The sequence below is a fragment of the Siniperca chuatsi genome, linkage group LG3, assembly GCF_020085105.1.
Source record: "Siniperca chuatsi isolate FFG_IHB_CAS linkage group LG3, ASM2008510v1, whole genome shotgun sequence".
NCBI lineage: Eukaryota > Metazoa > Chordata > Actinopteri > Centrarchiformes > Sinipercidae > Siniperca > Siniperca chuatsi.
The window spans coordinates 2,493,753-2,508,376 of record NC_058044.1 but is presented as its reverse complement, the minus strand read 5'-3'; the positions used below and the strand labels follow the sequence as shown (position 1 = coordinate 2,508,376).

The following is a 14,624-nucleotide window of genomic DNA, read 5'->3' as shown; positions in this document are numbered from 1 at the left end:
AGGAACCAACGGGCTCGGAGCTGAGAGCCGCAGACAGGAAGTGAGACAGTACTGAGGGACGGACTAAAACATTGTTGGTTTGGGTCTGAACATGGGGTTTGTTGACAAGAAAAATACCATCCTTAAGCTTTAAAACACACTTTTAAAATATTAGATCTAATGATCGTATGATCAACTTATAAAATACGATGCATCGTTATGTGTGAATGCATCAGTAATAATACTACAACAATGTGATACATATGATAATATATCACTCTCAGTGGGGCTACTCTGCACCTGCGTGTGTACTTTTACTTTTGATAGTTTAAGTACATTTTGCAGATAATACTTTTGCACTTTTACCTAAGTGAAATGAATGAATTTGACCTGTAACAGGGTCTAATATCTGAGTACTTCTTCCTCCTCTGCCGACTGAACTGTCAGCGGTCGAGCTGATGTAGGCGCCAGGTTTGGACGATGAAGAACAGTGCATGGAATAAATAGATATCCTTGATTTATTTTTTAAAAACTGTCCATCACGAGTCTGACAGTGTTATAGAAGTGCAATGCTAAATCGGTGGAGTGCTCTTTTATCCATTATCCATTTATCACTCACAGCAGTTGACAAAACAATCTCATCACCTGTGTTTGCTGATGAAGATCATGTGACAGGCTTCCACAACAGAGCTACTGAATGTACCTCGTGGTGCGTCATGAGATTAATTCGGTTTTCACATCTCACTCTCAGGAAAAAAGCAAATAAGCGTTTTTCCTAAAATGTTGAATTATTCCTGTAAAAATGGCGTTAGATGATGTTATATTTGAGGTAAAAGACACTGCTGGTTATTGATAAGAAAACAGCAGAATAAGCATCAGTTCTCGGATCAACCTGCATGAGATATGACATCAGGTTTAATGACAATCTGTCCAGTGGCTGCTGAGATGTCTGAAGGGGTCGGATAGATGGACAGTCAGGTCCGCTCGGATCAGTGCTCATGTTCATTTAGAGCTGCAGAAAACAGCACAAACACACACGCACACACACACACACACACGCACACGTGGCTGTGTTTCAGAGCAGGATGGGATGGGAGGGGTGGGCTGTTGGCGGGGTTGGTGGTCTCTCGCAGTCACATTTGTTTCAGATTTCATCCGAGTAAACAAAGCGAGGCAGGCAGACTCGCTGGGGCCTCGGTAAATCAGGCCCAGACCAGCATCCCGGCCCGCTGGATTCCTCACACTCGGCTCTGCTGGGGAGGACACACACACACACACACACACACACACACACACACACACACACACAGGGTTTCTGAATCTTTGCAGGAGTCTGTTTATGGTGATTGGGTTGGTTTTATTGTTTTTCTCGAGTGGATCTTCAACTCAACAACAACGCAAATTGCTGCTTCTTTTTTCTTCCACTGAGTTAAACCAGGAACACACACCGAGCCATGTAGTCTGGTTTGTGCACTGGACGTGTGTGTTGGTTGATAGATGATAACGTGTCTGGTACTGACCAGCAGAGGTGGAAGAAGTACTCATATATTTTATTTAAGTAAAAGTAGTAATACCACTGCTGGACTGTGATGGACTGTTTTGAAAAAAAAAGGATCAAGGTTATCGTCATTTTTATTCCATGCGTTCTTCTTCCTTGTTAAAACCTGGCGCCTACATTACCCACAATGCAACTCGACCACTGACCGTTCAGTCGGCAGAGGTGGAAGAAGTACTCTTTTACTTAAGTAAAAGTAGCAATACCACTCTGCAAAAATACTCCATTACAAGTAAAAGTCCTGCATTCAAAATTTCACTTAGGTAAAAGTACAAAAGTATTATCTGCAAAATGTACTTAAACTATCAAAAGTAAAAGTACACACGCAGGTGCAGAGTAGCCTCACTGAGAGTGATATATTATCATATGTACCACATTATTGTAGTATTATTACTGATGCATTCACACATAAGCAGCATTTTAATATCACAGCTGGTTGAGCTGGAGCTCATTTTAACTACTTTCTACACTGTTGGTTAGTTTAACGATGCATCATATATTTTATAAGTTGATCGTATTTTTTTCTGTGTAAAATTATAATCTGCAAAGTAACCAGTAACTATAGTTTTCAGATAAATGTAGTGGAGTAGAAGTATAAAGTAGCATAAAACTGAAATATCTAAGTAAAGTAAAAGTACCTCAAAGCTGTACTTAAGTACAGTACATGAGTAAATGTACTACGTTACACTCCACCACTGCTGACCGGCGTCTGGACTGTTGGACGGCACCATTTAGGTTCAGCTGCCGTCGTTGTTAAATGGCGAAGAAGATAAAAAGACTCTTCTAAACTTCTTAAAGATCTACTAAGTGGTTTTTATTGACACTGAATTAAATTAATTTGTGAAAGTGTTGCTCATGGCGCTGAACCCACTGAGAACTGAAGGAATACTCCACCAAAAATGTGTGTTTGGACTATCAAACTCTCACCTCCCGTGGCCTTCAAAGGGGATCTTAAACGTTTGTGGCCTCATCCCTGATGGAGGACAGCAGCTTGTCGCCCCACCTTCGACTGTGGTGGTTCATAACAGGTATAAACACTGGCTTTAGACGGTGGGCGTACAACACGTCATGACACCTAGTTTGTTTGAGGCATACTGAGATCTTAGAGGATGACAAAGTCGTCCATCACTTTGTTCCAGATCAAGATGTCTCTGAAGGACTACTGACAGATCCCCATTAGTCTCGCTGCAGATATTAATGGTCAGAGTATAAATCGTATTATTTTTGGTGACCTCTTTACGTTAAATGTCAACTTTACAAACAAGATATCACATACGATGACATTTACTGACCGCAGTCATGCTCCCAAACCAGTTTGAGTTTTTAAGACCTTATGACCTTCCCTGTAGCGCCACCTTAAGGACAAAAGTTACATGTCGTCAGCTTGGATGCATAATAGTGTATGAAAATATCCATACAAACCTCTCCTCCAGCATAATCCCCTTCTCTGCTGTTGATCTGTAACCCTGGAAGTAACGTATTTAGAAATGTATTGACAAAGCGACAATTGTTTCTTCCCTTTAACCATATATTAGCCTCTTCCAGCTCCCCGTGTTGGTTTTCTGGTTTGCATATAGTCCTGTCAGTTATTAAACTAGGCTTAGGCTGTAGAAATAGGCCTTGAATCCAGATCACTGAAGACTTTCAGATGTTATAGCGTGAGGACCTGCTGTCGTTTTGGCACCAACTCACTGTGTTTGTGACTCGGACCTTCCAGATATTTAGATCACAAACAAACATGGAGCTGTAGCAGACAATTGCACCACCGCTCCCCACCCAACACACACATATGTATACACAGACACACACACACAGACACACAGACATACAGGACCTCCGTTTGTCCACAGGCATTGTGGGAAATGGCCTCTCCCTCCGACTGTCACAGGATGGAGTCTCTCTCTCTTTCTGCTGTTATACGAACACAATAACATCCTGGCCTGCAGCCAGGGGCCCGGCCTGCAGCCAGGGGCCCGGCCTGCAGCCAGGGGCCCGGCCTGCAGCCAGGGGCCCGTCCTGCAGCCAGGGGCCCGGCCTGCAGCCAGGAGGCCACCATCATCCAGCAAGAAGCTCACAGAAAAACCCGTGCTGAAATTTCTGGTGTTACTTGAATGTCAAATCAGCAGTTCAGTTTACAATGAATGGGTCTCTGCCCTGCCACTTCCATCACCTGACCTCCCCCGCCCACCTGCACACCTTTTCCCACTTCCCCATTAGCCTCGCAGTATAGGTATATACCGGTTCATTCCGATTCATTCTCCGCCAGGTTGTCTTACCTGCTTCCAACTTAGCATCCAGCCATCATCTGCGCCTGCATGGACCCCCTACCTGCCCCCCTGCCTGATCCCTAACTGGATAAGTTTGCCTTACCTTCCTTGTCTGTCTGGTGTTGACGTACGAGTAAAACTGAACTTTTAACTCAGCCTGCCTGATCTTTTGGGTCCAAACCTGGTAATACTGAGCCGTTACACAGTTTATTTAAGTGCCCCCAAGTCAGCAAATTTTATATAACTTTCCCTAAATTTGTCATTTTGTACAGTCCCACGGTTTGTTAATTTGTTTGTTAATTCCAGAGTTTGTTCAAGTGCCCCCAAACTGCACATTTTTGTAGAACAGCAAAGTTGTTGTAGCGCCCCCAAATCATTTAACAGCTTCCAAAATGTTTTTTATAATAACAAAGTTTGTTATAGTGCCCCTAAATCCCTAAATGAACTTGCTGACATACTGTAAACTAAACTGTGTCCTCCCGTGCGCACTCAGCCTTAGTGACTCATAACATTTCCCAGAATGCCTTTCAGCAGCTCCCAGAGATAATGTTATTGAATAATGGCTGGTTATCGTTATAAGTGACCACTGAGTGGAGTCAGGAATACAAAGAAACATGTTGTAGGACTTTTTGTTTAAAAGTATTATACAATTGTGTCAGAAACACACACACAGTGTAAATGTTACTATCCAGGCTGTTTCTTTAGTTTCCAGATGGTGTATTTGTATTTATACATGTCTCATTGTCTCTTTTTCTGTTAGAAGAGATTTACATCCATCATATTAGAAACAATAAAAAAATAGAACTGAAAATGTACATCATACACTTGATACATATACATATATATATATTCTGTTTTTTACATAGGTAAAAATGTGAATTATATAAAAAAGACAAACCAATGAATTCAACCTTTGATTTTTTTTTTTTTACACAGTTATTATTTTCTGAAATATACATCAGGACGTAAATGAAGAGGAGGCTTCAGGCACTTTCCTTTAACAGCTGAAGTGAGCGCAGGCCGAAGACGCCGCGTCCAACAGACAAACTGCTTTTGGTTCACTTTCCTCGCCACAGATAGAAAAGTAAACGTGGGAATCTTCTCTACAACGAATGGCAGCAGTATCGTGAAGCTTGATTGACAGGAAACACAGCAGAAAGAGGAGAGAGTGGGGAGACAGACAGGCAGACAGGCAGGACGACAGCTTTACAACAGAGGCCTTCGCTCCTGATTGCTGCTTCACTGAGCCTCAAGTCTCTTTTTTAAATTAAAGGTGCTACATGTAGCATTTAAGTAGCGCACTGGTGGTTTTGTATGTTTTAGACTGTTTAATACAAATTGCTTGTATGTTTTTCACCGCCAACCATCTTCCAAATCATAGCATAGCAAGTTTTTGTAATTGATTTCATACCTTTCAGGCAGCCGTCGCTTTGAACGGGAAATTTCTACGAAAAAGTGAATTTATACCAAAATAAAACAGAGACTTGCTACAGATAGATAATCCCAGTCGACACTTAGTTGACGCAGTTGTGAGGAGGGATTATTTTCAAGTCTTTGTCTTTTGTGCGTTCAAAGCACCATACCAATGTTTTAGCCTATTTACTGCAAATCACGTATACGTTACATTACAGCTAACTAACAAACATGTTCTGTGTTTTAGAAAAGTGAATGTATATTTTCTACCATTCCTGGCAGCCACTCGTTTCCATTTATTTTTTAATCATTTAACAAGACTAAAAGTCACGCTAGCAGCTCTGCGAGGCTTTACTTAGGTACGGCGGTGCTTTGAGCTAAATGCTAATGTGAGCATGTTAGCATGCTCACATTAGCATTTAGCATTTAGCTCACATGTGTGTAGAGCAGAAAAAGCCACCACTAAGAGCTACGCGGCAACTCTTAATAGTTGCGTGAATCCATCACAGTCAACATCAAGTCTGCATTCATTTTGTCAGTGACGTATTATAGTGCTTATTTTACAAATCAAACTGCACTTCAACTGCATTTGACAAACATTAATGTAGATTTTATGTTCACTGTGAATGATTACGAAAGTCAAGGAAGAGTTTTGTACAGAAACCAATAGATGTCGGGGAAAACTCAAAGAAATACACCCACAAATCTAAAACTGCACCGCGTGTATCCAAAAAGCTCGGCTCAAACGCTGACACACGAGGTTTGAAAGTTGGATGAAAAAGAGAAACTTTTTCATGTAAGAAAGCACAGATTTCCCCTCATCCTTATGACAACCGTGTTCACGTAATGTTTCCCTTCTGAATTTGATTTCCTGACATCATTCATTCATTATTAATCATTCTCAGACCGCAAGGGAAGTTTTAAAAATGGACCCTGCATGAAACTGCAGAACAACATGATCACAAAGCATAGCTAATCACATAGCTAAAATAAAGATCAGTGGTCCAAAGCAAGTTTCAAGTCTCTGCTAGTTGATTTTCATAAAACTGAACTGAAACCAGAGGCTGCTTTGGAGGAAGGAAATCAAACTAAAAACTGACGCTACTGTTTGGAAAATGTTCTGCAGCTTTAAGACAGAAACTGTAGTTACACGAGGCGGCTTCAGACAACCTGCAGAAGCTGCTTCATCACGGCAGACTGTTCGTTTAGTTTGTAATCTCTACGTACGGAAGAATTACAAGCTGTCAAAACCTTCACGTGATCGTGGAGTTTGTGATCGAAGGAAAACGTAGTGTTAAGTCGAAACACACACCCGACAGACGAGAAGATTCAACTAAGAAAGAAGAAGACACCGAAGCACCAAAAAAGGACGAGGACAATAAATAATTTAGCGTCACACTTGCTGAAGTTTGTTCTTCTGTGTAGTGATGAAGACTGAGGTCTGTCCGTATACAGAACTGCTGCAGCTTATTCACTAGTTTTAGCTTTGGGAGAATCACAGCCACTCAGTGTTCAGGCCTCTCACTCCGTTAATAAAGACTCACAGGTGCACACGTTTCTGGGAAAGGAGCACAAAATCTTAAAATGCATGTTTAGGACTATTAAGACTGGATCGATGTCTTTACCATGAAAGATACTCGATAAATTATCGAGCAACGGCAGCGCGGAACTCGTTATCGTGGTAGTAAAACACGCTTTAATGAAATGTTAAGATTGTATTTATTTACACAAGAGATGGAAGAAGCCAAACGTGGTCCTGGTTTTGCTCCTAAAGGCGTGATGTCGATGGAGAGAGAGATCCAGCCTGATGGATTTGTAATCAGAGGACGTGTGTTGCTTTATTGATTAGCCTACTTTAGATCTCTAAGAGGTGATGTACTTATGTCGAGCTTTCTGTTGTAGTAGACAGGTTTGAATGATTGTGTTTGGTCTCGTGTTTGTCCTTAGTATTGTTCAGTCTGGTATGGTGTGTGTTTTTGTTTTCTTCATTGAAGTATTGTAAATATATTATGAGGACCGCAGGAGCTAGTAGCTGTTGAGAATCTAAATAACAAAGAAATGCGTGAGCAACATTTTTAGATGTTTTTTGAATTTAACGACAGTCCAGCTATGACTATATGAAAGCACACTGAATTTACCCACAGACAAAAAAAGATTTCATAACTACGAGATCAGTATCTCATAATAACGAGATCCGAATCTTGTAAATATGAAATAAAGATCTTGTTATTATTAAGATAAAGATAAACATGGTTATCAATCATTGCAGCAGCAAGTTAACTTGGAGCCAAACCGTTTCCGTAGCAACGCAATGCAATGAAACAGCGACCAGCTAGTCGCAAGCAGCGTTTTGACTGATCCCTTACTTCTGATGTGGCGACTGATCTTACGAGTTGTTGTGGCTGATCAGGCATCAGAACCGGTTTGAACGACGTTTTGTTCGGCCACGTCAGGAATCAGAAGTGCCGTAGTCGTTCTGAACGGTTGCACTGTTGATGTTGGGATAACGGACATTCGCAGCGTTGCACTCAGCTGTTCCCATGAAAAGTGCGAGAGGAACTGGCTCCTTTCTCACCTGCTGACCAATCAGATCGGATTGTCTTGCCATTCGACCATCCGACAAACGGGAAGCATACTGGCCCTTCAAAGCTTCGTGTGCCCATTCTTAACTGGCCAGACCGCCAAACCAAGCAGCATCAGATCAGTTGGTCCTTATCTCAGAATTACAAGATGAGAATCTCAGAATTATGAGATATAAAAGTCTATAAAACATATAAGGTCTTTACATTTTTTTTTTTTTTGAGAATGCAATGTGCTTCTTAAGAGTAACCTAAACAAGTTTAACTGCTGTCATGATTCCTCCTCCACCTTCAGATTCCCTTTCCTGTTTCCTCAGCTTTGTCAACAAACTTTATCTGAATTTTCAGACTTTGTGCTCATTTCATAAAAATGTTGTGGTGTAGACTTGTTCCCTCCAGGCTGGGCTTCAACGTGAATTTCTCTTTACTACCTCTTCTTTACCTTTCTTTCTGGAACATTTTTAATAAATCGTTTTGTTTCTAACGGCCAGCTGTATTTTGTAAAGAAGAAACAGGCCAACCTCAGACTTTTGTTGTTAAACAAATGTGAATTAGTAAAGGAACTTGAGGAAAGTGTCTTTGAGTGAAGTTGTAACTGTGAGACTCAAATATTGTGATGCTTTTCAATGATTTTTCTTGCCTTCGTGTCAATATTTCTACCAACAAAAGGATCATTTTTGATACCCAGCCCTTTGACAGACAGTCTCAGATACATTCTTACACACACACACACACACACCTACACACACACATTGAGCTTTAGTATCTAAAGCAGTGTAGCTTTGCTCTTACTGGCGTTTTTGTTTTTCTTATCACCAAACAAACCTCCAAACCACAAACCAGTAGAGACAGACCAGTATGACCAGTGTGCGAGACAGCAGGAGATGAGTCAGTGATGTACAACTGTGCAAACTGTGTTTTGTTAGAAACTACAAAAATGGATGACTGATCTGCACAAAACTTTAGTTATTCAGATTTAAATCCAACATGCTGCAACTGTTACCTTCTGGCAAATTGTCATTGTGTTTCTGGATTGTTGAGGACTGGGAACTGCCATCTTACTGGTCATCCAAACTGGTTTATCTGTTCAGTTTGCTCGGAGGTAAGCAGAGCAGCTTTCAGACCAGTTAAGTGCCTCTGCTGAGCGTCAGGGAACCAGAGCTGCCGGCACTGTGCAAAACATTCACCTCAGCAGCAGGAGTAACTGTGTGTACAAGGTCACGTTAGCTTAAAATAAATGAAAATCAAACTGCTGTTGCAGAGAAAAATTTGCTTTGTTACTGAGAATTTAATGAGAAGATCGACACCGCTCTCATGTTAACACACACGAGACTGATATCCATCTTCTTGTCTAACTTTCTGCAAAAAAAGTGAATATGCCTATTTCTTAAAAGATCGAACTAACCCTTTAAGGTGAAATTATCTCACCACATTGGATTTCTTTCTCGAAATGATTACGAGCACTCTAAAATGTCTTTTTAGGGTTGAAATGTTTTGCAATGTGTCAGTGAGCTTCAGTTCCCTCTACGAACACGACATTCACACTGACCTCACACAACGCTGAAAAATGACATTTTCAAGCCTCGAACACACATGAGTGTAAAAATATATAGTACCTGTATATATATATATATATATATATATATATATATATATATATATATATATATATATATATATATATATATATATATATATATATACATACACACACACACACACACACACACACACACACACACACACATTTTATTCTTTGTTCAGTCTTTGTGAGAATTGGAAGCCTTTTGGTCTCCAATTTCACAAAAGACAAAAAACCAAAAAATAACCGGGAACTTTTTTTCTATCTGTTGAGACAAAGTTCTTCTTCTCCTCCTCCTGGAAAATTGGAGATGAGACAAACAACAACAACAACAACAACAAAAAAAACAAACAACGTAAAAATCACAGCGGCCTCCGTTTCCCCGCCTTCTCCCATGAGTCCTTGCTGTCTCTGTGAGGGGGGGGGCCTGCGACGCCTCAGCCCACAGCTTTGTGTTTCCCGCCGCAGCAGTGGCAGGCCACGCCGCAGCGGTAGCACGCCCTCAGGGGGGCGTAACAGCACATGCAGGGCGCCAGCAGCGACAGACCCACCAGCGCCGCCCAGCGCAGGCAGAAGCGCTCGTCGCTGGTGTCACAGGAGCACGGGTCCGAGTAATCCCCCTCCGGGTCCGACATGCAGTGATACAGCAGGCTGTCCGCGCACCACATGAAGCTGACCCTCCTGATGCAGGTCTGAATGGGGTCGGGTGCTTCCTGGCAGCGGCCCCGCCAGTTGTCCTCGTGGTTGAACATGTCCTGACAATAAACGCAGCGCGAACGCTCACCGTCCTCCTTCCGCCTCTTGCCTTTGGGCTGCAGAGCTCGCGGCTGCACCGTCACCACCGCTCTGTGGCCGCCGCCCAGCTCCAGGCAACCAGGTTTGCCGTCGCAGCCTCGCTGCACGTCGCAGCTCAGCGGGTACGGGTAGGTGTAGTCGTGTTTGGGCGGCTCGCTCTTGGCGAAGTGTACGTAGGCGTCGAGGTTGTTGGGCTGGGTGAGTTTGTCACGCGTGGAGTTGGCGTGGCGGTAATCCTCGTAGCCGGTGAGCCAGGTTCGCTCGCGGGGGTTGATGCGTACAATCTCTTCCTCCTCCACCTGGAAGCTGACGTGACGAGGGAACATGTGCACCGCCTGCAGAGACACAGAGGAGATGGAAACTGTTTAAAAAGTTAGTTCTCCAGGGGAACATGAGGTCAGCGGAAAAAGGGGAATACAGCTGCTAGCAGCAGTCCCCTGTTTTCCTGGTAAGGCCATGTGGATTATGGAGTGTAAATCTCAACAAGCCTACATGTGGCTTTGCAGATGCGCTACATTTAAAATAATGTTGCTGTACAACCTGGATTTCAAAGGGATTCGTGACATTTTTGTCGCTATTCTACCTTCATCTTAACTTTTCATGCAGATTTTGAAAAGTGAATAGGGAAGAACATTTCTACACCAATCCCTTAGCTTTTTGTAAATTAAAGCTTCTGTGGAGTTAGGGTTGACGTCTAGCAGCGATATGGAGCAGTTTGTGCACGAAGACACACCTGCCACCGATCTACAGGTGGCGGTAATGTGGTAATGGAAGAAGAAGACTGCGAGCAAGTAAACGGGGATGTAAAATACTTTATGCATTCAACATATTGTTAGAACTCAAGGATCCACACAGTGCGGTTGGGTGAGTAACTCTGAAGGTAAACATAACTTTTGTTTGTTTACAAGAAAACTCCACAGGGCACCTTTAGGTCAAATGAGATCCAAATTGTTTAACCAAGAACAAAACCAAAAACTGGAGGCATTATGGGTCATAGAGGCTTCCTGGTTCAGAAGTTTGCAGACAGAGATCTGTACGTCTAATCTGGTATGCATGTGTGCTATATCTCTGCGAGGAGTCCTTCTTATAGCGCCCTCTATAAACCAGTTTGTGTCCAAGCACAGAGTCATCAGGATTATCATTGTACATTATGTTAATATTGTGTTAACCAAAGGTGATTCCCCACCTTTGATTTAAACAAGCATCTCATTACAGACTGATGTCCAGTTGTGTCCAGGTTCTGCTTTTTCTACTACAGTTTTGACCAACTATTCCAACACTACTAGAACTAATGCGAGAGTTATTTTAACTCCAATCACTCCAGCTTTTGAGCCTAAACCCAATTAACACCTAAAATCCTCCCATAATTTCAGTATTAAGCAAGAGTCGAAGTCCACCCCCCTTTTACACCTTTGATTTTCACTGACATTAAATAAAACCAAAAAAATATATTGTCACTTTTGGCAACTTCAGTGTCAAAATCTTCTTTTTGTGAAGACATCAATGGTGGTCTTGATGCTGATGTCTTCCTCACTTGTAGATGTGATGTCTAATGTGCACTGACAAACATGGTTTTCTTTGCTCTGATCTTCTCTAAAACTGAGTAATTAAATGAAACTCCACCAGCTCGTTACTATCTGCAATGTAGCTATTTTATTTTAGTTTAATTTTACAAACTGTGGGTCACTGAAAGTAAGTCAAGCTCGCAGGAGTCGAGATGAATTCGATCTAGGGGAATTTCGGGTCCGATCAATCCCAGCTGTAGCTCCCACTCTGACTCTACAAACCTGGTCGAGGAAGTAGTGATCAGAGGGCCGGTGCTGCTCGTAGAAATGTCCCAGGATGCAGTGGTGCCGACGGGCCTCGCAGAAGTTGGGCGGGGCCAGTGTGTGCATCGTCGGCTCTCTTTTCTGAGACGAGTTGGACGAGCTGTCGGTGGCCGTCTGGAGGACAGAGAAGAGACGGTGTGAACACAGCTCAACCTGCAGGAAGGTTAATGTTTCATTCTGCGGTGATTAGAAAACTGCAGCTGCTCCACTGTGCATGACACCTGATACACTCAGGTGTGCTGCACCTCTGGCCACACCCCAGTCAGTGATGTCACAGCAGGTGTTTTGGCTTTGGATAGTTGATTGAAAACACCTGCTGTAGTAGGAGATGTTAAAACTTAAAATTTTTTATGAGCACTTGAAGGCTTTCTCGCTCATGTTGGCTTAAAAGTTGAACATCTACATTTCCATCACCTCTGGGCAAACTCCATCTCCTGAGGAAGATCGTGTGATCTGATTGAAAAGCTCCAGAACAACTACTAAACAGACTTTGTGATGAGATTGTTTTGTTAACATATACTAAGCTGTTTAAATCCAGAATTCCTAAACAACTGTAATGCTAACTGCCAACATCTGCTAACAAAACAAAGTGCTACAGTGTGACGTCGTTGACCTTTTTCCTTTTGACTGATTACTGTTGAGTCTCTACCTCCACCTGAGAAGTGAACCCACTTTATGCAATGGTAAAAACACAATAAGGAAATCATAAATTACAACTTTGTTGTCTTGTTCATGTGACGAGTCAGATTATTGGTTCCGAAAGCACCTGAGCTTCACTCCAGTGTGTTCTGACCCTCCACGAGACTTCTGTGTGCAATTAGACAAGAACGAGGGGAAAAAACAAAAGATCTCCAGAGCCAAAGGAGCGTGGCAGAAACGTCTCTGAAGTCTTTGTGTTTTTATTGGGTCTGTGCTAAATGAATCCCAGCCCAGCCTCGCGGCCCTGTGAGCGCTCAGCGCAGTGTGTTGGGTTGCGTCACGGTCAGGGTCGACACAAGCCGCAGCGTCATGTGGCTCACTCGGATCACACGAGAAGACTTCCTCAAACGCCAGAAAACCGAGGAACCGAAGAACCTGCCGAACCTCACGGCAAAATTAATAAACTGCTTTTCTCACATCTCTGGGTTTGTTTGCATTCAGTTTTCACCAACTCACCAAAATGCAATGTGAGCATCTTTAAGGCCTGACAAACATGGTGAATACATTACTCACCTTATGAATCATTTGCAGAGCTCTTGTTTGGGAACTTGCATTGTTTATTAGCCTGTGGTTTTCTTCTTCTCCTCTTTTTACCTTTTTTCCCCCAACTATGTGGAATTGCGTGAAACTGAAGACGCCATTCTTGTCTTTTTCATTTCACAGAATTGGTCAGTCTTTGAAATAAAGGCCAGATTTCTTAACAACACATCAGGCGACATGAAGTGCAGGCCGAGCTAGCGACTGATGCAGGGGTAAGAACATTTTAAAAGCCTCTGTTTGCTTCAAACGAAGCTGCAGTCTTATCAACCAACAGTGTCTGAACCCCCTATGGGCTGCGCCCAACAATGTCTGTAACTTATTGAAACCAACAATCTGACAATTACGCCCACTTTACGTAGTGATTGGTCAGGTGTGTGAAGGTGAGAAAGTAGACAGGTTTAAACTTCTCTCTCAAGTTCTCTTTTTTCCTTCTTCACACAACCACTTCTGTCACGTTTAATGAAACCATGAATGTTGATTTGTGGTTGAAAGTGTGCTGTTATCCCAATCTGTGTGATTCCTTACGTCTCCTCTCTACTCTGGACACGAGAAGCTCAGCTGCTTTGACTTGTTGTGTTGTTGCTAAGTAAAACCATGTCCTATTTTCTTCCTCTATGTTGCGTTGCAGCAATGCAGCTGCCCAGCTGTAGCCCAACCTGAAACAAAAGGGTATGTTGTTTATAGCCATGCTCGACATCGCCATAGTGCGATGTCATTAGTTTGGTCCAAACTGAAATATCTCAACAAATATTGGATGGATTGTCATTAGATTTCCCACGGAGCCCAGAGTAGTCCTGCTGACTTTGGTGATGCACTGAGTTTTCATCTAGCGCCATCATCAGGTCAACTTTTCAGGTTGTACAATATTTCTGAGGACCATGAAAATCCACGGCCAATTTCACTGCAATCTGGGCAGCAGGTGTTGAGATATTAGAGCTCCTCAAAAGTTTTAGCCGAACCACAACTGCCGTCCTTAGTTGGGCTAAAAAAAAAAGTAACTAGTCCCGATTTGGTGGTTGGCCACCAAATTTCAGACCCGTCAGGAGTCATGGCTGAAGACCTCAGCTTTAGTCTCTTAGAATACATTGCATGGTGTAGATGAAATGACATTGCAAATTCTGAAAAACTTTACTACATTACTGTAGTTCAGGGCTCAAAACCTCCAGAGTTACATAACTACATCATTTATACTCCAGCTGTTCTCCAACAAACACATTCCACCAGCACGTCCAGATCTCCTCCGTTATTCAGGGGCCTCAAGAGGAAGCACTGCATCATGACAGGGAGGGTTTCATTTACTCCTGATGAATGTTGATCTACATCCTTATTGTCCTCCGAGCCTCTTCAGCGCCTCAGAGTTGAAGACCTGTCCTCTTCCTCCTCCTC

General features: G+C 42.6%; 1 protein-coding gene across 4 annotated transcripts in view; it reads right to left on the bottom strand.

Annotated features, from left to right (window-relative positions):
• Window positions 1–4,476: 4,476 nt before the first annotated feature.
• spred2a (sprouty related EVH1 domain containing 2a) overlaps window positions 4,477–14,624 on the bottom strand; it is a 32,048-nt gene continuing 21,900 nt past the window's right edge. For 3 of the 4 annotated variants that reach the window (XM_044189441.1, XM_044189440.1, XM_044189439.1), the window contains 2 exons: window positions 11,958–12,113; window positions 4,477–10,505 (listed from right to left, as the gene is read on the bottom strand). In XM_044189441.1, the coding sequence (XP_044045376.1) occupies window positions 9,813–10,505; window positions 11,958–12,113 (849 nt within the window). In that variant the 3' untranslated portion in view covers window positions 4,477–9,812. The remainder of the gene's footprint in view (window positions 10,506–11,957; window positions 12,114–14,624) is intronic. The other variant, XM_044189442.1, reaches the window with a different exon arrangement.